The 26,442-nt window shown below is 39.5% G+C and overlaps 1 protein-coding gene across 3 annotated transcripts in view; it reads right to left on the reverse strand.

Moving 5' to 3' along the window:
* Positions 1 to 26,442, reverse strand: part of ETV1 (ETS variant 1) — an 86,156-nt gene that overhangs the window by 30,640 nt on the left and 29,074 nt on the right. For all 3 annotated transcript variants that reach the window (XM_014452451.2, XM_014452452.2, XM_014452460.2), the window contains 3 exons: positions 11,506 to 11,635; positions 8,730 to 8,918; positions 3,966 to 4,213 (listed from right to left, as the gene is read on the reverse strand). In XM_014452451.2, coding sequence (XP_014307937.1) covers positions 3,966 to 4,213; positions 8,730 to 8,918; positions 11,506 to 11,635 — 567 coding nt within the window. The remainder of the gene's footprint in view (positions 1 to 3,965; positions 4,214 to 8,729; positions 8,919 to 11,505; positions 11,636 to 26,442) is intronic.

A 26,442-nucleotide genomic window follows, 5' to 3' on the forward strand; every position in this document is an offset into this window, starting at 1 on the left:
CCCGCCTGCCTTGCCGGCCTCTCAGCTGCAACTCTAAGCAACTATGTTGCAAATATAGAAGCTAAACAAAACCCCAGAAACCTGCTTTATTCAGCCAGGCTTCAGCCAGCCGGACTGCAACATTGTTTCAAATACAGAAGGTAAACAAAGGCCAGAAACCTGCTTTCAGCAGCTGAGGCCTCAGAGCTGGAGCCAAGCCTCAGAGCTAAAGCTGGCCCAGAATAAAAAAAAGAAAAAAAAAGAAAAAAAGGAGCGGTTGGGAGCTTCAGTCATCCGCCAGCCTGAAAACGGCCCTCAGCCCCTCACCCAGACTGGCCAGGCACCCCAGTGGGGACCCCCACCCTGAAGGGGGTGTGACCAGCTGCAAACACCCATCATCCTCTCATCCAGGCTGGCCAGGCACCCCAGTGGGGACCCCCACCCTGAAGGGGGTGTGACCAGCTGCAAACAGCCATCATCCCCTCATCCAGGCTGGCCAGGCACCCCAGTGGGGACCCCCACCCTGATCCAGGACACCCTTCAGGGCAAACCAGCCGGCCCCCACCCGTGCACCAGGCCTCTATCCTATATAGTAAAAGGGTAATATGCCTCCCAGCACCGGGATCAGCAGAGCAGCGAGGCCTCCCGGCACCGGGATCAGCGTGACAGGGGGCAGTGACCAAGCCCCCTGATCGCCCTGCGGCTCTGTGTGTGACAGGGGGCGGGGCCACAACCTCCCTATCTGCCCTGCTCTGTTCATGACAGGGGAAGGCGCCCCAACCCCCTGATCAGCCCTGCCCTGTGCCTGATAGGGGGGAGTTCCCCAAACCCCTGACCACCCTGTGGCTCTGTGTGTGACAGGGTGCAGCACCCCAACCCCCCCATGGGCCTGCTCTGTGTGTGACAGGGTGCGGCGCCCCAACCCCCCTCCCCACGGGCCCTGCTCTGTGTGTGATGGGGTAGAGCCATAACCTCCCTATCGGCTCTGCCCTGAGTGTGACAGTGGCGGCGCCCCAACCCCCTGATCAGCCCTGCTCTGTGTGTGATGGGGGCGGTGCCCCAACTCCCCTATTGGCCCTGCTCTGTGCATGACAGGGGGCAGCGCCCCTACCCCCTGATAGGCCCTGCTCTGTGCGTGACAGGGGGTGGCGCCGCAACCTCCCTATCGACCCTGCCTGGAGTGTGACAGGGGGCGGTGCCCCAACCCCCCAATCGGCCCTACCCTGAGTGTGACTAGGGGTGGCATTGCAACCTCCCGATCCGCCCTGCTCTGTGCATGACAAGGGGCTGCACCTAGGGATTGGGCCTGCCCTCTGCCACCCGGGAGCGGGCCTAAGCCAGCAGGTCGTGTGAGAGGGCACAGGCTGGGCTGAGGGACCCCCTCTCTCCCCCGAGTGCACAAATTTTTGTGCATCGGGCCTCTAGTCCATTATAAAAGCCATAGTGCCCCATGGGTAGTATTTTGAGGTGTGGCCAACGGATGGTAATTAGTTACATTAGCTCTTCAGGTAGGTGCCCATGGTGGGACTGGTGTTCTTACGAGAAGAGGAAGAGAGACCAGAGCTCACTCACTGTCTCTCTTCGCCATGTGAGGACACAGTGAGAAAGCGGCCATCTGCAAGCCAGGAAGAGGGCCCTCACCAGGAACCAAATCTGCTGGCATCTTGACCTTGCACTTCCCAGACTGCAGAACTGTGAGAAATAGATGTCTGTTGTTTAAGCTTCCCAGTTGATGGCATTTTATTTAGTATAACAATCTGAGCTAAGGCATGGACTATGCTTTTTAGATTATAAGTGACTAAATCTGTGCTTTGAGAGTCAGACAGTGACTAACTCTGAAGTTCATATATGTATGGCCCATAAGTAATGCAATTAAACCTTATAGCACCAGCTCCTATTTTTGCCCTCTTTGGATTATTTAAATTATTTCCTTGTTTGGTTCACATCTTCTCAACACCATGTTACATATACTATATATAACCTCCACAAAATCAAGAAAATTGTTTCAGTGTTAACCTTGCTAGGATTATACAAAACAACAACAACACCACAATCTATAACACACAAAGAAACTTTTCAATGTTATGCTCTACAGTGCTTTTGAACCATTTATTTGAGCTATTTTATATGATTTCCACGTAAAATTTCTGGAAACCATGGTGAATTCAAAAACTATGCAGCAAATTAAAATGTCATTTGAAATAAAGATAACATCAGTTAACAGGATTTGAAATTTACAGAGAAAAATGAATCCTATCTGTAATAAAATCCATTGTATCGCAGAGTTCTTAATTATGGACATAAAGCATGGACAAATAAGAAAGGTTCTAAACTGAACACATTATGGTACATTTCGGGATATTCTCCAAATTATAAGGTCTGGGCAAGAATTCAAATAAAAGCCTTCCCACCATATGTTTAATTTTTTAAAATAACTGAACCAAATAAACTGATAAGTAATTAAGCGTATTTATCTCCTCTCATTCTTTGAAAATATACGACCATTACAACCTGGAAAGCTAGGTTAAACCTGAAACTTGGGGAAATGTCTAAGATTAGCCCTAGAATAGGATGATTTGGAGCCAGCTTCCAGTCTTCAGACCTCCAACTCACCCCACTTCTTGCTTCTCTTCCTATTCAAGCCCACATTTTGCAACAAACACCATGGGGCCTCACATGTAAACATAAGGGCTAACCCAAGCTCCATCTTCATCCCCCTACAAACAGCTGCCTTTTGGCCACCTCCTTAGACTCAGGGCTACACACAGGAGCACTGTGCTCTGCCCTCAGAAAACTAGGCCTGGGAGGGCTGATGGGCAGAGAATTCATGGGTCTTGGGTAGCTGGTGCACTGCCGGGAAATGGAGGCATGGCCTCTGAGTGGGCAGTTCCTCTTGTTAAGTTTCTTTTTGAGTTTCTTGCTCAATGAGAAAGGGTGGCCAGAGGCCAGGGGGAGATTCTCCGTTATAGGGCTCCCTCTTGCCAAGCTTTTAGGGTAGTTTATAACAAAGCAAGTGGTTTTATGCAAGTTGGAAACTCAAGACCTCAGACACAATGTTCTTTCCTTGAACAGAACTGAGAAAAACTCAGCAATTATTCCTAGAGAAGCAATCGTTCCTTCATAAAGAACCTCCATAATTTAGCATCCTAACAAAAGGAAATTATTTTGTTTTCAAACACTTCCAAGTCCACAACCATCTAATGACCATGTTTCAATGTTAATAATATCTTGCAAATTCATATAAGCAATGGCCTTTATTTTATACTTTTTTTAAAAAGTTCCTGAGATGTCTGAAAAGCAGATGTCCTGATTTCGAGGAGAAACTACACACAAATGAGTTAAGTAATCCTTCTAAAGTCTCAAGGTCAAATTTAGTGGTTAACATCTGCAAAAGATTTAAAAGCTCCTTATTTTTAGGAAAACCCCTTCTCTATCTTGATATACTACTTTGTAGGGTCTTTCTGCTTCAGGAAGACTAAAGCTAAGCTCTGTGAATCAATCAGAAATCTGTATTTCTGTATTCCTCTCCTAGCATGCAAGAATCTTTCATTCTGGACCCTTGGAATCTTGCCACCAATAAAGGAAAAAACAAACAAAAAGCTATAAGCAATAAGTGACCCAGTGCAGAACATTACTCTCGGTAAACACTGTTAACTAGATAGTGCTTGAGTAGCAAACAGAAAAGAAGCCCAGAATCCAGAAAAGAATTACAAGGTTACTTACTCTCTTGGACTGAGAATGTGTCTAATTTTACAAACTGTACTCTTCTTCGTACTGGTTTCACATCTAGACACTATTTCAACCATCAGTTCATGACAAAATGGTTTGATAGCCCCACCCTTCACATATAAAGATTCAAAGAAGTGGTAAAATCAGGAAGATCCCACCCAGAAATAGTCAGGAGCCACCCAGTCTGATGCCAACACTACTCCAAGGAGCAAGCCAGTGAAAATGTGTCTTAAATGTAACGTAAAACATGGGCCTACCTGAATCATATGCAAAATCTCTGGGTTCCTGTTTAATCATCAGAGGTGGGGGGAAGCTTTGGCTGGGTGCGCCACCAACCATGGTGTTGTGTTCATACACTGGGTCGTGGTACTCCTGCTTAAAGCCTTGAGGTGGGAAGGGGATGTTGGGCTCAGACATCTGCCGTTGGTACATAGGACGTCCGTCCCTTGGCATTGTTGGCAAAGGAGGAAAGGAATTACAGGGTTCAGAAAGCTGGCGGCGAAACCTGGGAAATCAGAGAGCATGTTTCAAATAAAACAATAAGAAGAAATGCTCTTTAAAATACTGCCCAATTTTTTAACTGTATAATGAACATGATACCAACTGATCTAAGGCATAAATGTTTAATAATTACTTCATTTCTCCCTCCTGGGTCAGTAGCACTGTGCTTTTTAATCTTAATATTACAAGTGCTCCCCTTCTAATTAGTCACTATCAGCATCATTTTGGTACAATACAATACGTTAAAAGTGTGCTCTGAGTAGGCCTAGGAGAACAGTTTATTACTTTGAGAAAATACATACCCTTAGAATAAAAATACCCAATCCTAAATCAATTGGATCATTTACCAGATTTTCATATTAAGAGGGCCTCAAATAATTATATACTAGGGAAAAACAGGAAAAATTTAAAGAATCTGATCTCAAACTACATCCTCTACCTTTTAATTCTGTTACCTAACTAGTCCACAAACAAACAGAAGCAACCAAATAAAAAGCTACCTACTGGTTTTCCTTCCTCCTCCCTCAGTTACTGAGGAAGCAAAAGAGGAATGACTGTCTTCTCAAGTGGGCAGGGCTCTTAAATCTTCAACTATGTCCTAAAGAATACTATATCTACTGGTAAATAAAACTAGACCATGTAGAGACTAAACCAAGCTTATTTTTAAAAGACCATCTCTTTACTATCAAACAGTAACACAACACATTGGCTTCTAATAACTTCTAATGAAATCTCAAGTTGATCAAGATAAGCATACAATATACAGCAGAGCTCCAAAGACGGAAATAGCGTGGTGCATTGCATAGGTTGAGTACTGGTTGTGCTGTTAGACCCTGAAGAAGTTTGGAGGTCTTAGAAGGAGGCTGAGAGTGAGTCTCCGCTCCTTCCTGCTTGGTAAACTCTATAACGATTGGCTAATCTTGTGCTCGGTCAGTTCCGTGTACCACATCCATAATATCATTGACCCACCACAAAGATGTGGATTAATTAAAGATTTAAAAGTGCTCTAAAAATGCCCAGGAGTGCTTAAAAATAACCTACCCAACATTACTATGAGCAAATAGAAGCCTATTAAATAACTCTCTTCTTCCCCCCTCACTCCACTAAAAGCATTTTAGAGACTTTAATTTGGAAAGTTAACATTTAATTTTGGTAACGTTAAATGAAAATAAGGTAAAAGCTAAAGAATTACAAAGCAGTTGCTTTAGCATTTCTAAGAAGCCTGAACCCTAGTAAGTACCAGAATCCCACCTACACCTACAGAAAATAAACTGAGAAACTCCAATATTGCAAAAACCATGAGGCTGACTGGCAATGCACTCATTTCCCTTTCCTTGCTTATTTCATTAGTCAAAAAAAAAAGAAACAGAAATTATCATTAAGAACTGTCAAGGAGTGAATCAGAAAATTGTAACTTGAAGTTAAAATAAGAACCCAGCTCACCCGGGAAGCCTTGAAAGGAAGTTAATAACACTTGTGCTAAAAGCTTTGTACGGAATCAAGCCATTTATTTTTAGGAATGAACCTGATTCCAGTTGGTACATTCCGAGGACCACGTCTTCTATCATACGCATGCTTCATAGGGAGGTAGCTACCAGTTAGTGGTGCCTGGGGATGCAAAGGGGCCACATGCTAACTGACTAGCTCAGGGAAGGTCTGCATGCAGGTCTTGCAAACTCAGAGCCCTAAAGGGTGGCCTGGAAATAAAACTTTTTAAACTAAAAGCAGTTTATGGTGGGTAGTCATGTCATAAGTCGGTATCTTCCCTGACAAAGGTCAATCTTTACCTTAACTAAGCCTGTCTATTGTCTTTTGCATATATGATAACATTCCTTGGGAATGTCAGGGTAACTCTCCTTTTCCAGACCCCTCAGGGCACAACCAATATACCAGGGCCAAGACCATAACTTATCTTTGTTTTATCATGTTCATTGTTGACGTAACTCTCCTGTACCCATCTATGTAAAAGATGTATTGTCTATCATTTTACTTTTCATCCAATTCCACTCTCCCCCTCCGCGTTGCTTCCTCCCACCTCCCTAGTCTATCACCAGTGGATTTGACATAACTCACTTGCATCATCTCTTTTGATTGCAATGTATAAAATAAGGTGTAAAACTGCCACTCTCCAAGCATGATCTCAGAGATTTCACTTCCTGGCAATTCTGGACAGTTTGGCTCAAACTCACAAAAATCCTTCACAGGTTCGAATGTTTCTTACGTTGACATGTCATTCTTATGAGCAGCTGACCTACTATAAAGAGAAGGTGACTCAAGAAGCTTCTGGAAGAGTGTTAACAGGTAAGGGCAACATGGTGAGGAACTCTTGGATAAAGGAAAACAGTCTCTAACGGGTGGGAAAGAGCGAGAAGAGAGACCAGGCTCCTTCGCAGCGGGTTCAGAAAAAAGAGCCAAAGGGCTGACCTGAAGAGGCGAATGAGCCATGCAAAGAACGCGGGGGGCAGCCCAGAGTGAGGCGAGGTGCCCAGGCTGGAGGGGGCTATTTGGGGAAAGGATCTGTTCCCAGAGAAAAGTTGCCATTTATAACTGAGGGACTGTCATTTGTTGGCTCGAGCCCTCCAAGAAATCCTCCTCAGAAACATACGGCTTCAGAGATTTTCCTGGGATTGGCCAGCTGGTACTGTCCTCAAAACACGATGGGGGGCAGTGGGAAAAGACCCTGAGCTTCCCTCTGGTAGTTCCGGACCGGCTGTTCTCAGTCTCAGGTATTTGACTTCAAGTAGAGAAACTCAAATGGATTTGGCTAAAGCATTTCAAGTTAGGTCACCTGAAAACAGGCACACTGCTTGTTCACCAGTCACCTTCCATAGAAATAGCTTTTCTGCACAAAGAGCCAACTCTACAACCTAGAATTCTGGCACTCGTTTGGAGCGTGAGAGACTCAGGTATGGAGAATTCTGGGAAGTCATCAGAAGTGGACAAAATACAACTGGCTTCTTTTTCCCTCTGAGCCCTGCACAATGTGCATCTGTTTAATGGCCCACCCTGCAGTGGGATTTCTTTCATCTGTATTTACGAAACTGTTTACACAGATGCACATACCACTGCGCTCTGACGAGGTCTCAAGTCTATCGGGTGAGAAGGCAAAGATCACCGGGAGCATTTGGTAACTAAAGCAAGAGAGGGCTGCGTGATGGAAACAAAGGTAGAAACGATGCTGCTTAGTTTCGCATTGGAAAGAATGCTTTCATCTGAGCCCTTCACACCAACAGTGTGACTGAATGTGAGACTGAGTTGGTTTAAATAACCTAGAAAAAGCACATCTGAGTATTCCCTTCTTTTCAGCGCATTGCACATCTGCTGATACAGAGGATGACTTTGGCTGAGTTATTTTCCTAATGGTGTCAGAGCCAGTTTGTCCTGGCTTATTATTACATTTTCAGAAATTCTGTAAGTCAACTGTTAAAGACAGCCATTATAAAGTAAATTATGTAAATTTATATTTTTTTAAAAATTACCGTACAAGGCTATTAATATTCAAACCTCATTACTCCCTAATTAATAGTGTTACTATTAATTTTGTTAATGAGGTTATGACTAGAGCATCTATATGGTAGAAATACTATAAAATGGAGTGCTACTGCGCCTCTCTTTCCAATTCTACAGTCAAGGTTGTCACATTGATAGCTTGCAGTCAGCCATGGGGGAATATTTGTATCAAATGCCTACAGATCAGGTCTCTTGGGTTTTCTCCCATAGAGCCTGTTGTTCAATATTTACCAGCATACCACTGGCTCTAAACAAGTACAAGGTAGAAGGGGAAGGAAAAATGAGGTACATAATCAACCTGTGTTTTAAGTTGTATTAAGACCTTTAAAAGTCTCCTAACATTTTATTCAAATGTAAATTTACTCATCTCTAGGAGTCAGGAATAATCTACCATAGCATTCTTCCTAGTTCCATGCTCTGGTCCTTGCTTTCTCCTTTCTAAGTAATAATAATTTGACCTCTATCTCTGTAACTTTACATTCTCAGTGTCCAGGGTCGTGTGTCTACTGGCATTAAATATTCATAACATGGAAAGTATGGAAAATGATTTAATCAAATAAGTTCTGCTCTGCAAAACTGTGTACAGCTACGCTATCCAAACTAAGGTAAAGAACCTAATTCCATAAGCCACCTACTAAAATTAGTCTCCTAACTTTATAGAACAAGTACACACATATGCTCATAAAAAAAATGCCATGATCTGATTTAAAGTGTAAGTGAAGCAATTTAATTCAGGCAAAGCAAAGGGGAGGTGTTCAAATGTCAGTACATAGATTAATTTTCCATTTTTGCAACAAATTTAAATATTTATAAAAGGACTCTTTATAAGTGACCTTCTTCACAAATTATTTATAACTATAGAGAGGCAAGCTCTTTCTAAAAATATTTTGCCCAGATGCGCAAAATTAATATGTTCACCCTAAATCTACTATAGGTCTTAGGAATTGGTAACAGAGGCTCTTCCACGAATACTAAAAACAACTTTGACAAGAACAGTATGTTCAATATACCTGTGATCCATGGGGTATCTGCTGTCTTGCATGGACTGTGATGGAGGGAGGTGAGCTGGGAAGGCGTGGTCAGGTTTCGGAGTGTGAGTTGAGTTTGGAGATGCATGATGTAGTGGGGACACTGGAGTGCTGGATGGGGTCGGGGGGTTGGAGGGCCTCATTCCCACTTGTGGCTTCTGATCATAGGCACTACCCAAGGCATAAGAAAAAAAAGAGAGAATATTTGTTTCTTTGGAGAAATTTAAAAAAAATTCCAACCTAAGGAAACAACAAAACGTTTTAGGCGTAAGTCATAAAGGAGTTAGAATTTCATGTCTTTTGGTGTTTGTAATTCTAGAACATGTAATCTTCAAAACTGGAACACACTTTAACAGAAAACAGAATAAGTAATAAATTGGTAACAGCATACATATAAAATGTATATGTTTAATATATATACAAACAACTTAATATGAGGAAAAGCACTATCTATGAAAGCAGTGGCATAATTTCCATCTATTCTTGATATGTCTCTTGGAGCAAGTTTCATAGATCTTTTCTACTTCATTAAATTACCCTGATATTATAATTCTTCTTATTACATTAGATTTCAGAACAAGAACATCAGTTTAATAAGATGGAGACCATACCTGGCTTGACTTTATTTGTGGTAGAATTTTAAGAAGGCAATGCTTTGGCTTATTTTCATTTTTTATATAAAATAAATGATGCTTGCTATTAACTTCCTCATATGGGATAATAAAGATTAATGGAGCAAATTAAAATCTCTCTGATATATTTAAACTTTCTTAGAGTATAAAAACAAAATGACGTTCTTAGGAATAACATTCTATTGTCATAATCTAACTTCTAAACACTTGCAAAGGAATAAAATGAGTAAGCTTGTTTATGAATTTCAGTTGATTTTCCTATGTATGCCTTTAAAGGATATGATCTAACTAATGTTTGTGATCTAAAAAGTATTTTACTAAAAACAAATTTTACTTATATTTCCAAATTAAGAAGATATTTCCAGGTTAAAATACTGTATTTCCTTGTAACAAAAAGAATTTATCAATACATATTTTTATTTTAAAACAAAAACATTTCTTTTAGCATTGATTTATGAAATAATTTGTTCTGTTGCTTCATCTATACAAGAGAATTACATCCAAATGTAAAAATACTTTTCAGAAGCAAAGTAGTATGTGCTGTTTAAGTCTGTACATGCCTTAAAGTACAGCTAATGGTACTCATTATGTTCAGTTCTACTTGTTTTCTTTACCAATATTTCTAAATGAGAATCTACTTTTATAAAATGGTTCACCTAACTCTTTCCCATGTAAAAAGAAAAAATGATATATCCTTTGTTCTAGGATATTACTTTCCCCCCCATGAAATGTTATATTTACAGTTTGTATATAGAAGGAAGTACCAGAATTTAATCCATAATCCCTGTGGGAATTATTGGTCCCCAGGAAGAACCTCAAAATAGTCAGGCAATTCCTCTACTGTTGATTTATGGATATTAGATATACCATATTAAGCAGTGGTTATTTCATAGACACACTTCTGATCAATGCTGAAATTCAATGACAATTCTATATCTTTTTGGCTCATTAATTAAACATTCTTCAATATGTTAAATAATTATTCTGTGACTACATAACACTCTTGAAAAAATATAAACATGAGAAACACTATAAAATGAAACTCGGATCAATATTGTTTTATCTAAACTGAGTATGCTTTAATAGTTAGCTTCAACAGGACATCTTTTTTTATAACAGCTTTGTAGTTGTAATTGAACGGGTTCATAATTTCAGGCTCTGGTAACTCTCCTAGAAAAGCAGATATAAAAGACAAGTTTGAGTGTGCAAGCATAAATAGTAATAGAATATGTAAGCATTGGTCAGCTGCTGAGCGATTACACAAATCTAAGTTTCTTGAATCTTATATACCCTGGTGTAGAGTATAAGTAGTAAACATATAGGAAAATGTAAGATCCATTTAGATCATAACGTATTATGAACTTGAATCAACCTAACTTATAAAACTGCAAATATTTATAATCATTTTTTAAGTTTCCAGCCTAACTCCTTTTAAGAACCAAGTTTCTACTATAATTGAGAGTAATAATACTCAATACACAGAGCCAACTTCTTCCTTATGCAATTAGAGGCCAATATGAAAAGTAGCAGAATGCAATTTACTATGAAGGGTTTTTAATGAACATGTATGTTATCAAATTTTCTAACAAATGAACAATGTACTTTTATTGCTCCACCCTTTATTATCAACAGAAGGAACAAGTGGCTTTTTAATAGATAATAGCCTCTGCTAAGCCTTATAAAATTCTAACTTTATTACAATTGTCCATAAACACATCTTATAGATCATCTGCAAAGCCTGTCAGATAACTAATGTACTGCTGAGACACGCCAAATGTTTCTTTTTTTTCTACAAACTCTATCTAAAGTGCATAATGTACTCATTCTAATAAGAACTTTCAATAGCTGCTTAGGCCAAGTAAGACCCTCTTTTCCCACCCAGGATACATCACTGAGTAGGAAAAGCAACCAATAATGTGGATGAAAATCATTGCTTTAAAATTATTCTGAAAGTGTGTGACTGGATAGTAAATGTTTTTTTGGCGTTCTTCTAAACACATTACCTAATTAGCTTGTTATATGCTGACGAGATGACTCATAAAAGTTGACTTGAGATATTATATTAGGTTCTGGACTTTTTGTTTCGATAAGAACCACCATCCTATATATACACCTGATTGCTTTACCTGACATTGTACAGGCACTTTTCTCCATAGCTGAATTTAAAGGGGTGTTCTTGACTGCAGGCTGAGCCGAGTTCTGAACATGGACTGTGGGGTTCTTTCTTGATTTTCAGTGGTAAGCCATGAAAAGCCACTAGAAAACAAAACAAAACAAAAATACAAAAATGAAATGCAGTTAAGAATTAAGTGTATTAACCTGCTCTACTTCTCTTGGTTAAAATGTCACTAACATTACATATTAACTGCCCTAGAAAAGAAAAGTCACATTTCATTAATTTCACCGAAGAAGATTCTGGAGAATCTCTGTATCCTCCTTTTCTGTTTATTGTCTAACAAAGTTCATGCTTGAACTCTCCTCGCTTTAAGGGAATCACTTGTAATTTGCTTAGCTGATATTAATTTTAAAAGCTCTGCTTTCAGAAAGTATGTTTTGAAAACAGTTCAGGAAGGTTTCCAAGGATTAAAACAGGAAAAAAAATAGGAAGGAATTAACTGAAGACTGGAACATAAAAAATACAAAAGAATTAACTGAAGACTGAAACATAATTTTAAGCATTATTGAAAGGAAAATAGCTCAAATCCATCATTAGTAATGGTTTAGTAGAATGGCAACTATGAGAAAGAAAATTTAGGTGCAGGTCCACTGGAAATCGGTGATAATTGGGGCAAAAATCTCCACATCTTTGAAGGGAATGTTCATCTGTAAAATAGAGATAAAGTGTCTGCCTATCTACTTACCAGAATTGTGAGGATGACATGTGAAAAATATGTGACAGTTATTTGTCATTTGTAATCCACCATAAAACAATTATTCTCGATCACGTTTTCTCTTTCTTCATATGACAACATATGGCGATGCTTATATTCATTGTTTTATACAAATACAAAGATCACATAAAATATGAAGGCTAGCAGACATGTATATTTGAAGGAAACCATAGCTTTAAAAACAATTCTTAACACCACATATTTTTTATTCTTTTATATGAAATATTAAAATTACCTATGAGAGATCCTGTCAGACAACTGAAGTTTTAGTATACGTGGAAAATTGGTAAAAAGAGAAAAAATAGACATGAGAATGGAAAGGGCACCTGTTACAGTGCTGGAAATATTTTATATCTTGCTCTGTATGGTGCTTATTTGATAATATACATCTGCAAAATTACAATAAGTGCATATCTCAACAAAAAGCTTAAAAATGTGAGGGGCATCAAGCAATGCTATACAAATGAAGCTATTTCAATGCACCTGGCTTCCTGTTTCAGCAGACACCTGAGGATGTGCTTCAATGCACAGGATAGATAATTCCTGATGAGGAAGGGGAGGAATGACAAGTTTGGGGCACCATCAGGCGTGGTTGCTAGCATGACAGTAGCCTCCTATCAAAATGCCCAATAGTATCAAACTAGAAGCATCTTGGTGGTGATCATCCCACTGTCTTGTCTTGAGCTCTAGGGCTTTCAGAAGCTTTCAGGCACCTCCATAATTGACTTTAGAAGAAAGGATATAAGGATTCCCCGCCCGCCCCTTCCCCGCCCCCTCCGCCACCACCAAGTGCTATCAGAGGCAAGTTGATACATACACTCAGAATCCCAAATCTGGCCAACAATCTAATTACCCAGGTAACACACACACAAAAAAAACAAATAACGCAAAACAAAGATTTCCAGACTCCATATTATAGGTTGAATTGTATTCCCCTAAAAATTCATATACTGAAGTCCTAACCCTAGTACCTCACCTGTGCCCTTATTCGGTAGATAAATGAAGATGAGGTCATTAGGGTGAGATCTAATCCAATACGATCGATGTCCTTACAAAAAGGGGGAATTAGAATACAGACACACTCACAGGAGAACACCATATGAAGATGAAGGCAGAGTTCAGGGATTGATGCTTCTCCAAGCCAAGGAATGCCAAGAGATTGGCAGCAAACCACCACGAGCTAGGAGAAAGGTCCAGAATAGACTCTCTCACAGCACCCAGGACCCTGCCCACACCTCCACCTCAGACTTCTCGCCTCTAGAACTCTGAAACAATATACGGGCGTTGTTTAAGCCACCCAGTTGATGGTAGTTTGTTATGGCAGCCCTAGCAAACTAATGTACCATTCCCAGAAGTTCTGATTCACCGAGGCTAGGATATATATCAGGCTTCCGTAGGTTACAAAATTTCTAGGCGATTGTCATAACTGGGTTAACTTCAAACCCGTTGTGATACTCGACGCCACCTGGATCCAGTGTGAGCGGCACTGAAATGGGTCCAGTACTTGAAAAGACTTAAACAAAAACAAAAACAATGTCTTCCTTTTCGTTAGATGCCAACACTCAAGAATTCTCACAGGTTCTCTACTTCCGGAACTTGAGGGTTTCCCTACCCTCTGGATAACACATTCAACGTGTGTGGGCCTCTTAATCATTGTGGGCTCTTGGAACTGTGATTCTATTTTTCTAATCGTAAGCCAAAGAAGTAATCCAATGAATTTGAGTTGGCTAGGATTTTTTTTTTTAATTGCTGCGTGTGAGAAAAACAAAGAGAAGCCACCCTAAAGAACTTCAACATTTTACACAAGGACCACACGCTACTTTACTGTCCTTGTTGTCACTTTCCTGCTCCCTGGAGAGTCTGTATCACAAAAGTGACTTATTTATTCTGAAATAAGGGTAGTATAGAGACTCCCACGAAAGGCGGCCGAGCTGAGCGTGTGTTGGGTATTTCATCACGGGACTGAGAGCCTGAGCGTCTGCTAACAGGCAGTTTTCCAGCTCACTGGCACGGGCACAAGGCAAAGCAGCACATTCATTTTGTGCAATTTGCTTTACCTTCCCACATGGAGTTGGTGCATGTAAAAGGCTGTTAAGTACTAAATTATTCCTTATCAAATCACCATCATCTGGAGTCATGATCAACACTAATTAAATTAACTTGCGCTGAACACGGCTCCAGCCTGCTGCCGAGGCTGCTAGACATTTCATTTCGCTTACTGTACCGTCCGTGCTGGGTCTGGAACACAGAGCTCCCGGCATCTGCATTGTTTGTAGTCTTAATTAAAGTGAATCTTTCCTTCTTCAAGTGTATCAAATCAAGGGAGTTAACTCCTTCATTTCATTTACAAAGAAGTGACGGTTCAAAGGGATGTTCCATTACGTCTGGATCCCTGACTTCAGACTGTTCAGATCATTTATCTAGGCAGCCTTCCTCAGGCATCCCTCAAACATGTTTCCAAGCAAACTTGAATGACCCACAACTCCTCTGGCCAGTGAGATCTTTATGAGAAAGAAGCAGAAAGAGCACTGGAGAGCTGCCTCTTGCATTTCCCTTTGATGGCTGCTGGACCTTTAAAACCACATCTTAAGGCTGACTAGTGATGACTGTGTTCTCCTAATGGTTAAATCTAAGAGCGCCAGAATACCAGGGCTTTTAAAAATGCACTTCCAAAATAAACTTAACCACTTCTTAATTCAAAACATTTACTTGGGGTTATGGTATTCATCGCAAACTATTTGTTAAATCAGTAACTGTTTCGGTTTTAGATTTATGAACTATGAGGCATCATCTTGCTCCCATTTATTTCCGCTGACATTTTAGGACGGAGGCACAATCCTGTCCTCATTCCCCCGGAGCAGAGACCTGCCCTGCGCTTTCCAAGCGCAACAGTGCTGGTATAGGACCACATCTCTGGTTGCGGGTAGACAGATATTAAGTCACATTTAAACACCTAAAAAGACAGATGAAGATCATGTATTTTTAAATTTGCACATAGCAAAATAATTTCCTAAACAGACATGGCGCAAGAGCATTTTTTCGTACCATTACCATTAGAATGAAAACAGACCATGTTTGTTATAGCTGACTGGTTCATGTTTAGCCCAAAGACTAAACAATGAAATCTATGAATCAAATTTTGGTTTATATTTCTTACTGTATTTTTTTTTTTTAGAGAGAGGAAGGGAGAGGGACAGAGAGAGAAACATCAATGATAGAGAAACATCATCGATTGGCTGCCTCCTACACGCCCCCTACTGGGAATCGAACCTGCAACCTGGGCATGGGCCCTGACCTGGAATCAAACCCATGACCTCTTGGTTCCTGGGTCTATGCTCAACCACTAGGCAACACCGGCTCGGCTCAGTTTATATTTCTATAGTGAAGATGATGGATGTCTTGTAAATTTAAGGAAGATAGTATGTCTAACTATGGGTGTTGACTTAATGAATTGTGGTTGAGTTTGAAACTGTGATAGAAAGCAGTGGCTATGACGCTTTAAAAAAAAAACACCTCAAATTTACATAGTATTATAACATTTTCAATCATCTTTACCTATTGCATTTTATTCTCATCATTTAAAACAAGGATATTTATTTTCATCTCCCCATTTTGCAAATATCATTAAAGCATTAAGAAACTAAGCTTCATGTCAAACCAAAGACCTAGAACTTACAATAGGTTAAGAATTAAGAGCTCTGAGCTTTTGGCTGCAACTCTTGAACCCTTAGCATATAATTCAAATAAACATCCTTATGATTTATTTCTTGCATGAACACCACTATAACATTATATCAGATGCTTCTTTATCCATCCTTTTCTTCATTAATCCATGCATTTGCTATGGCCCAGATACTGTGCCAGGTGCTAGAGGGGGCGGGGAGTGAATATGGAACTAGAGAGAGAACCTGTAAAGATACAGTCTTACCATCAAGAGCTCACAGAAGTTCAGAGTTTTACTTAGGTTTTTTTTTAAAAAAGAGGTTTTCTCTAATAAACATAGAGGCAAGTCTTCTTTAAGTTTGATTAATTTGTATGTATGAATGCATATTTCTGTATACATGACCTTAATAATACATCCTTGGCACCTGTAGCTAAATGCAAACAACTTCGCAGAGCATTTGTTCTTGCTTTTAGGCATTCTGCCTTCTTTCAATTTGTCACTGTGACCAACAACATTTAAAAATTCACACCAGACAGATTCCACTGAAGGAAATTTGTGGCTCTCCAGCATCTACAGCCTCCCCTGGACTCTGGTACCTAAATGTCACAAGTGATGGCCCCTTTCTACATGTGGACAGTGAATGTAAATACAATGATAAGTTGTCTTAGGGCTGACCTTTCACTCTGCTTTCAACTCATCATAAAATTGAAATAGAGTAGCAATCTCTGTGAGTATAAGACAATTATCCAGGGATGAGAAACATACCACGTTTTTAATTGCCTCTCTAAACAGAACCAGGTCTCTGAATCAAATCTGTAGGTTTTGTTTGTTTGTTTTTTTTAAAGCAAATCTAGCTAGGAATACAGAACCTTGCTGGCAGTCTCCTGATTTTGATGTTGAGATGTCTAGTCTGCTTGAAAATTCTGTTTTAGAATAGTCTACTGTACAAGGTTCTAGAACGGAGGTTCACAAACTACAGCTCAGGGCCAAATCCGGCTTCCCACCTCTCTTGGTAAATGAAGTTTTATTGGAACACTGCCCACCCATTTGTTTAAGGATAGTCTTGGGGCTCTTTGAGTATCAATGGAGGATATGTGACAGAAACTCTGTGCCAGCAGTGCCTAAAATACTTATTATCTGACCCTTTGCCCAAGAAACTTTGCTGATCCTTGTAGGTTGTGGTCTAGAATGAAAAGGAGAAAAAAAACACTGAAGTGGAGGCATGGTACAGTGACATCTGCTAGTGACAGGGCACAGCTACATTCACTAACAAAGGACATTTAATTGTGTTTTATTAACTCTTTACTCTGACTCTCAAAAGCTAGTGTGTGGACTTGTGTAGCCAGTTTACGAGGATATACACAAAAAAGATGATGAGAAACATACACAATATTGAGGCTCTAAAATATTACAAATGTATGTGCTTTGAGGAATTTCAAGGCATGTACTTAGAACATGGTTATGTATAATGTGGAGAATTTTTTACACTTGTCTGCAAACTATAACTAAGAAAGTCAAAACAAATCATTCTGTGGACACTGAAGTGCTTATAAAAATTTTTTTCACTTGGCTAAAGCAGTGAATTTTTTAAAAAATCTCTGTAAAAAGATAAAAAAAAGTAAATGGTATACATAAATTAGATTATTTAAGACCAGATACAAGCATGGCATGAAAAATGCATGCAGCCTTCCATGTAAATATATGTTGTCAGGAATACACTCTCTAGATGAAAGGCATTCACTTTACGTTAACATCACTTCCATTTCAGGTGATAAATGGAGAGCCATGACCTCAATTAGTACTCAGTTAAATTCCAGAAGCAAAGGGGAAGCCTTGTTTACAAATAAGGACAATCGTGTCACATCCTCTTCCAAGACACAAAAAAAGCAGCACGCACGGCTGCTGCCTCTATCAGAGCGGCTCACAGGTCCTTTTCCAGTACATTTACCTCTTCCAAGCCTCCCCACCCCCGCTGCACACACACCACTCACACATGCACACACCCAACATCCATTACTAAAGGGCCTAATCTCAGCCATCAGCAGAGTGCCTTTATGGGGCCATTAAACCATTTCTCTTGTTTACAGTGCCTGAAGAAAGATGTGAATTATGTCTGTGACAAAACAAGCGATAACATTTCTAAACTGCTATCAAAATGCAAACTGAAACACATGGAAGGCCAGAGACCCTGATTCAAGTTTTCGCGATTTCCCATTATTTGAAGCATCTGGAAATACATTCGCCTATACTATTTCCGAGACAAATGTAGACCCTAGCACCGCAAGTTGATACTTATTTTTTTCCTTAAATAATATTATGCAAGTAGGGCATTTAGAATATAATCATGTTTTTAAAGGACTATTATCAGTTGGGATGAATACCATGCCTGGTTTGCCCTTTGATGTTATGCTGGCAACACATAATAGGCAGTCATCGCAAAGGCAGAGTAAGGGAGACTGAATTTTTGTATTGAAGAGGACATTAGAAATGAACAAGTTTTAGGGGCTGAGTTAGGTACTCAGGAACCTTTGTAATAAAGGAGTTAAAAGTGAAAGCCTGAAGGCTAAAAAGATAGAAAGGAAAAGCTACTTTTATCAGAAGGGAGTCATCGACCCACCCCTATACCTTGCTCCCGAAAGTAAACACTCAGCATCTGTAAGGAACTTCCTGGGCTGTTTAGAAACCAAAACCGAGTGTCGGAGAAATCGTGCATTTCTCAGAAGAGGATACCATTTTTTTTTTCTGAGGCCAAATTCCTATCAGTAATAGCAGATGCACACTCTATGCGGGGACTCCTGAACAGTCTTGCCAGGGGCATGCCTGAATGAAGGCGGCAGGGGGGTGGGGGGGGCGGGGGGGGGCTTGAAAAAGTCCCAGAGGTGAGCCCACGCGGCACAGCCCCATTCAGGACCAGGTGTCCCCAGACTGGGACCCAGAGCGGAGGACACACCGAAATCAGAAGCCAGGACTCCTTACAGTCCACAGAGTCAAGCCTTCTGATTACCTTACAGCCACACAAGACAGTTATTTCTTAAAAGTACATGTAATAATTCAACTTTCTCTACACTGCAAAGGACCACCACGATGCCCCCTTCATAGGGCAGAATGGACCAGGAAGACAAAGGTTGGGCCTTTCTTCTCTTTAAAAATGGTGGTGATAACAACAGTTTGCCAATGTCTCTGATTGGTTCACAGTGTGGTTTGAAATTATTGGTTCAAATAGTTTTAATTAGTTATGATGATTTAACAATCAGCTCTGAAACACTTTTCTGGTTTTAAAAAATCTAAACTTCCGGTTTCTCTAGAAAAATGCAGCAGCACTGAGTCCATTTTCCAGACTGAAAAGCAAGGCAGCGGTTGGCTGAGCCCAGTCCATGATCAGCTACCTCTTTGGTCAGGGCCTGTGTTTTCCTGTTTGCCATAGTCTCCACCATCCCCAGTTCACGCCTCATTATCTCCTGCAATAAATTCACTTCTCTCGTGTATGTGCTTGGAATGAGTGTTAACCCCTCATCTAACACAGCTAAGAAATCATTAGGAGTGTGTTTCCACATGTGAACATGCATGTTTGCAGTAGGGGGTATGTACACACACACACACACACACACACACAATCTCTAGTCAGCAAAAATAAATGTTACCAAACTCACATTACACTGTGGTTCAGATACTTGAGTACTCATTCTTGGGCAATAGGGCATAGTGGCAAAGCTGGCAGGCACTTAGATCGGCCTGGTTTCTCATCTTTCTACTGCCACTCACCAGCTGTAATACTGGGCGAGCCACTCAACCTCTCCCTGCGTTTCAGTTTCATCTATAAACTGAGGTTGATAACAGCTCCTGTCTCCTGATAGGATTAAATGAGACACTATTGTGTGGTATGTAGTAAGTGCTCAAAAATGTAGCTCTTGGTCACCACTCAGACCCAGAATCTTCAGGCTTTACAGCTAAAGAGAGCAGGTAGATCATCCAGAAAAGAGAGTAGACAAGAGCATGGATACCGAATCTTGACTTTGCTACTTGCTAGCTAAAGGACTTCTGGTAAACTAGGTCACTGCTGTGGTTTAGTTTTTCCCATGTAATATGAGGCTTATCACCCAGATCTTCCTCATGGGGTTTGTGTGAGAATTAAATAAGGTAATTCACATCAGAACTTAGAATAGTCCCTGGCACATGGTAAGTACTCAGTAAATGTTAGTTATTACCATTATTCATCCAACCACATCCTTTAACAAAAGGTAAACTGAGACTCAAGGAAGTAAAGTGACTTATGATAGTAGCAGGACTTCCAGCCATCAGACTGTTAGTTCACGTCTGTGTTTGTTTCATCTTGCTCTCAATATATCTTTATGTCTGCCAACTACACATTAAGAGCAAAAAATTTACCCTAGCCTGTTTGGCTCAGGGAGAGAGCGTCGGCCTGCAGACTGAAGAGTCCCGGGTTCAACACTGGTCAAGGGCATATACGTTGGTTGCAGACTCCTCCCCGGCCCAGGCCCTGGTCAGGGCTCGTGCAGGAGGCAACCAATCGATGTATTTCTCTCACATCAATATTTCTGTCTTTCCCTCTCTCTTCCACTCACTCTAAAAATCAATAGAAAAATATCCTCAGGTGAGGATTAAAAAAAAAATTACACAAGGAGAAGAATCTGTAGGTAAACAGTGCTGTCTGGTAGAATGACCACTGGATTGGGAGTAAATTAACCTTTACCTAGTTCCTACCCCAGCCCTAACTAGCTGTGTGACCATGGGCAAGCAGTGCCACCTCTCTGGGCTACCATCCCTAATCTACCAAATGAAGGCATTAGACTAAGCAATCTTCCCTTGTAGCTCTAAAATTTAATGTCTGGATCTAAGTACCAGCCAACTTACTAGTATGTCAGAGAAGAGAAAAAATGGAAAGATCTGATATAAGAATTTAGAGGGCATAACATTCTGAGGCCATACTGAGCTCTACGCCTCTCAATAACAGCGGAGGGCATTACTGCATTCTAGCAAACAGTGGTCGCTGAAATTTATAATAATGAGCCTTAATCATCATGAAAAAGCAAAATTGGGTATAAGCTACTGTATTCAGGAAGGGAGGGTACCTAATGCACATTAGAAAGGTGTACATGCAATATGGTGAACATTTAAACACATTTGGTGCAATCAAGGTGTTCCAGGGACCACCTACTTCCCAGCTGATGGCAGAAAGTAATGTTCTAGCAATAAAACAAAAAGCAGAATGAAAGAGAGTTATTTCCTCATTTTAAAAGCATCACACAAACCCTTAATTGAAAAATAAAGAAACCAAGGACAGAACGTGTTGATTCATTCCTCTAAATTTTAAAGCCCCATCCTACTATCATAGTACTTCAGCATTTGTGGTACTAAACGATCCTCGTCTTCACAGTCTAATTGCTAGGAGAAAGTGCTCTGGGAGGAAACTGGTTCTTCCATCTGGAAAAGGTTAAGAACAGGGAAAGAAAGGCCTAATGTATGAACAATCCAAATCTAATCAGTTTTGCATTTTGCATTGGCTTCAAATCAGATCTTCCTACCCCTACTGGTCCAGTAGATGGAAAGCAGCACGACACTGTTTTTTTGGAAACGAATTCTGTACAGTGAGCCCAAACATACAGGACTTCATATCCAACTGGCAGGAATAAGCCCTGAACAAGCTGCAGCTATGTGGGAAACAGACCTAGTAAATCGAAATGAAGTTCTGAGTCAAGATGCCCACCCAAACCTACACCTTTCAAAAACTGCTCTACTTAATAAATTACCTACTTGTGACTTTTATGAATATGGAAAACACCTTTCCTGCAGAAGTTATTCCACTTCGCTTTAATATAAATAGACTTTGTAGCTCTATAAAATTACAAAAGTAAATATTGCTTCTCTGCCTAGTGATTCTGTTAATTTCTTTCAAATAATGGACAACACTTTTTGGAAAAGACTTCAAAGTAACTATTATTATTCCCAGCTGAGGAGGGGCTGGAAGATCCCATCACTATCTGGTGTTTCTCAGTCTAACTCAAAGAAGTTCTGAGGAATGCTATGATGGGGGGCGGGGGGAGAGAGGGGCACAGAATACTCAGACACTAAGGTGCTCAGTCCACGCTACTGTGTCTCCACAGTTAGAACATGCTAAAGGTGGGCTTCCCCTGCCTCCTCCAACTGTCTAGAACAAACCCCAGAGCTCTATCCTCTCTACACAGCTGTATGGATCGCTAACAAATGGTTCAGAAAAATAAGTGGTAAAAATATTATTTGAAATCCCCTGACATAAGAAAAGAAGGCAGATAATAGACCACAGAGAAGAGTCAATGATATTTTGGTTACAAGCAGTAAACGATAAATGTGACCTTTAATTTTCCTTCTTTCTTGAACTCAAACACAGGAGCTCCAACCTAAAGTTTTACATTAGTTACTCTATAGGCCATAGTAAGATTAAAAAATAAATAAGTAAAACATGAAACCTAGATAATATTTCATTGCCAAAGAAGAATGCCGCTTTGGAAAAATAATTACTAAAAGGACCAGCAGTTCCTATGATGTATAAATTTAGTCACCAAGAGCAAGTAGGCAAATACATAAGATTTTATGAAATAAAGTATAACCATTTTCTCCAGTATTGTTTTTAAAGCAATGAGCTTTAAAATAAGTAATGTAGATATTTAAGTTTATTTATTCCTGTGATCTTCAGAATTAGAGCAGTATAATTTGAAATTGAGACTGCAGCGCAATGCATTAGCATGATTTTGAAAAGTCTTTAAATAAGCCCAGAAATAAGAGAATGATTGATACATGGCCTACAGAGTCAATACCACTTCCAGGACAACTAAAACTCCAAACCTACATACCACACTCACAAGTCTAACAAAACCCTATTGTTCCATTTCTTCAAATGTTTATGCTTTGCTTGTTTTAATATTTACCCCTGAATAGGATTGTTCAGTGTTGATTTAGTGAATCTGTATTGCTTGAAAAATTCTTATTTTCTTCAAATCAGCAAATCCTGACTTTTGATTCAACATGTCAACATACCTTTTTTTTCTAGCCTGTATTTGAAAAGAGCCTATAATTTGCATGGTCTTAAATTGACCACTTTAGCACCAAAATGACACCTAAGATCATTAGGAAGCAACACCTGCACGGCTGAAGTCACCTGTAGCATTCCAGGTCACTCTACTAAAGACACGATTGAGCCAATTCAGACATTATTAGCATCTTGGCTCCTTGTTCAAAAAGAAGCCATTGGTAGACAATCAAAGTTGAAAATATGTTCTTAATACCAGAGCTAGAAAAGTTTGCCCCAAAAAAGAAAGCCAGCTGGCTAGGCAAAAAAAAAAAAAGTGCCTTTCAGTAAATGCCAATAAAACTTTACATGCTGCCAAAATAACAAAGACAGAGTAATTACAAAGGAAACTTTGAAATTTTCCTGACAATAAACACCTTCTTAAAAAGAAATTATCTGTCACCTGGCCTCAATTGTTATAGCTGTTAAAACTAGCTAGGGTAAATGCTGCAGACACATTTTATTGAAACCAACTACTAATCTGACATAAAATTTTTATAATTTCTTCCCCAAAATAAATGTATAGATTTTTCTTTAAAAATGGCTTGTAATCTTTAATTTAATGTACTTTAGAGCAGTTTCCATGAGGAATTACTGCTCTAACAGAAAAACTTTTAGCCAAAGTATTTTGCTTGTCTTGAAAAATAGTCATCTAATTCTATTAGATTAAAAATCCCCTCAAAGGAAAAGGGACATGCATGAGATATAAAAGTAAAACAAAACAAAACAAAAAAACTCACTATGACTTGTGAGCCACATTTTTAATCCCAAAATAGCCTTTGTGGAGAAAAAAAAAGTCATCGTTATTATGTGGAAACATTTTTAAAAGTGCACTATTCTTCATACAGCAGACAATATTGATGTTGGCCAAAATCTCTTATGAAAATCCACGAGCCTTTCTTAAAAAGTAAGAATCAGCCCTGACCGGTTTGGCTTGGTGGATAGCGCGTCGGCCTGCGGACTGAAGGGTCCCAGGTTCGATTCAGGTCAAGGGCATGTACCTTGGTTGCGGGCACATCCCCAGTAGGGGGTGTGCAGGAGGCGGCTGATCGATGTTTCTCTCTCACCGATGTTTCTAACTCTCTACCCCTCTCCCTTCCTCACTGTAAAAAATCAATAAAATATATTTTTAAAAAAAGTAAGAATCATAGCTAAGTAACAATGTTTGCTTCCTAAATTGGTACAATACCACCAACACACTGCCAGATAGAAGCCAACCGTTCTGTCATTTCTTAACAATAAACACTGACTTAAAAACATCGATAGCACAAGAATATCAGAATGATGAAGCATAAAAAGCCTCTTCTGACACAAGCCCAGCCTTCACCAATAAAACAAGAAGCAAACAAGCTGAACACTGACAACGAAAACCAGCCAAGAAAGCCCTGGACAGGCTTAACCAAGGCCATGAAATAAACAGTCAAGAGATACCATGTCAGATACATTACAGAAGGAACTGATTTTCCTGTGTGTGTCCTGGGAAGCCAATGTAAATGACCAGTGTGTACATATCACATTTCCATAGCTAAAAGACACAATCCCAAGGAAACTTATTAGAACTAAGAGTTCTAGAATTATATTAGCATTTTTAAAGTAATTGTATAATTTCTTAACATACCCATGTTTAATAAATTATTTCCTTTATAAACCTTTTTTTTTTAATGTGTACTCTGTTAGATTAAAATGTACTTTTTTCCTACAGGAACACATCTTCAATTTTTCATTGGCATAACAGTGGGAGTTATGAATAGCAAATGAACCAAGTCAGATTGCAGCGTTTCATAAGGAGTTGAAGAAATTATTCTTGTCTACCGTTACAACCTTTTACAACGAGCAGCTATTGAGAAGGACTTTAATCATGGAAGTACAACCTGTTAAATCTGACTTCTAGACCCTGCAGCCCGAATTGTTTTAAGACATTCAAACGAAGTTACAATTCTATCTGACCTAGTTGATATGATATAGGGATATATAATTGTCAGAATATCTGAAAAGAAAGAAAAATCAAGTATGATGCAAGTATTCATTAGTTATATACACTTGTAAACTCAGATATTTTCTCCATTTTCATCTTAATTACAATATTCCAGAAGGGTTTCTTAAATGTGTAGAAAATTATCCTTAAATTTTAATTATGCATTACAGTTCTGATGAAACATCCTAGCTGCTAGTTCAAAGGATGTCTGTTTGTTTTTTTGTTTTGTTTTGTTTTGTTTTTTCCTACTCCAGAGCCTTCCTACTGCACTGTTCCACCAGGGCATCCTTGAAACTACATTACAGGGAAAAGCTCCATAGTAAGATCATTCTGCTCCTCCAGGAACCAGGCGGGCCCTGCCTGCTAGGAACCAAGACACTCACCAGTTACTAAATTTGGCTCCACAGCAATAGTGTCATGGCAACATTCCAATGTATATTTTTTTACTTCAACTTGCTAACTGCAAATAAGGGGAAATTAGATCACCACATTAAACATAAAATGTAGAGCACAACTAGATAGCAGTGTTGTACAGGTGTTATTGGAAATAGAAAATTGCAGCACAGAGGCGATAATATTTGAAGTTATATTTTTTTTACGTCTATCTTAGGCAGAGCATTTCGTGGTAACATCAAAATACAAATCAAATCATACTAACTAATCATAACTAACCAATAAAAGTGTTTAATGAATTCTTTCCTTCCCCTTCCCAGGCCTTCCCAGCACTATTGTCTTTCATGGGCTATGCATTTATGCATACAAGTCCATTGATTAATCTCTTCCTGCACACCCCCCACCTCCTTTCCTCTGAAATATGGCAGTCCGTTGCATGCTTCAATATCTCTGGATCTTTTTTGTTCTTCAGTTTATTTTGTTCACTAGATTCACATATAAGTGAGATCATGTGATGCATTTACTTCTATGTCAATCTAAAATACATATTTAAATTTAATCTCTTGAGACTCTTGGATGTTAACAGCTTGTCCATATAAATGCACAGATATTACAATGGCTGTTATAAATTACAGATTATACAGGAATAATCATTTATCTATAACTTCGTGATCAAAGAGGGTGATACACAATGATGCCAAACAGCATTGTTCCAAGCCCCTTAATGGTTTACCAACACAACGCACTGTAGGAAACTCGGCTGTAAAATGGATTTCTTTTTTCTATTTCCATTTTATTTTATAGTCTACAATATAATCTAATTCTTTAGAACACAGAGCTCTGCCAATGCATTACCTGTCACTCCAGGTGTAAGGTGACTATTAGGTGTGTCAAATACTGCAGCTAGCTGATATATGCAGCAGCTTAGATTAGCACTTCAACAGACAAAGAAGATTTATACAGACCTCCTTTGTAACTGATAGTTCCAAGAAACTAGAAAAATACGAAGATAAAAGAGTACTTTGCTCTCCTTCCATGTGTGCAAATAGAAAAGATAAGCTTTGTAGACACACATGG

The sequence above is a fragment of the Myotis lucifugus genome, unplaced genomic scaffold (assembly GCF_000147115.1).
Source record: "Myotis lucifugus unplaced genomic scaffold, Myoluc2.0 scaffold_15, whole genome shotgun sequence".
Lineage (NCBI taxonomy): Eukaryota > Metazoa > Chordata > Mammalia > Chiroptera > Vespertilionidae > Myotis > Myotis lucifugus.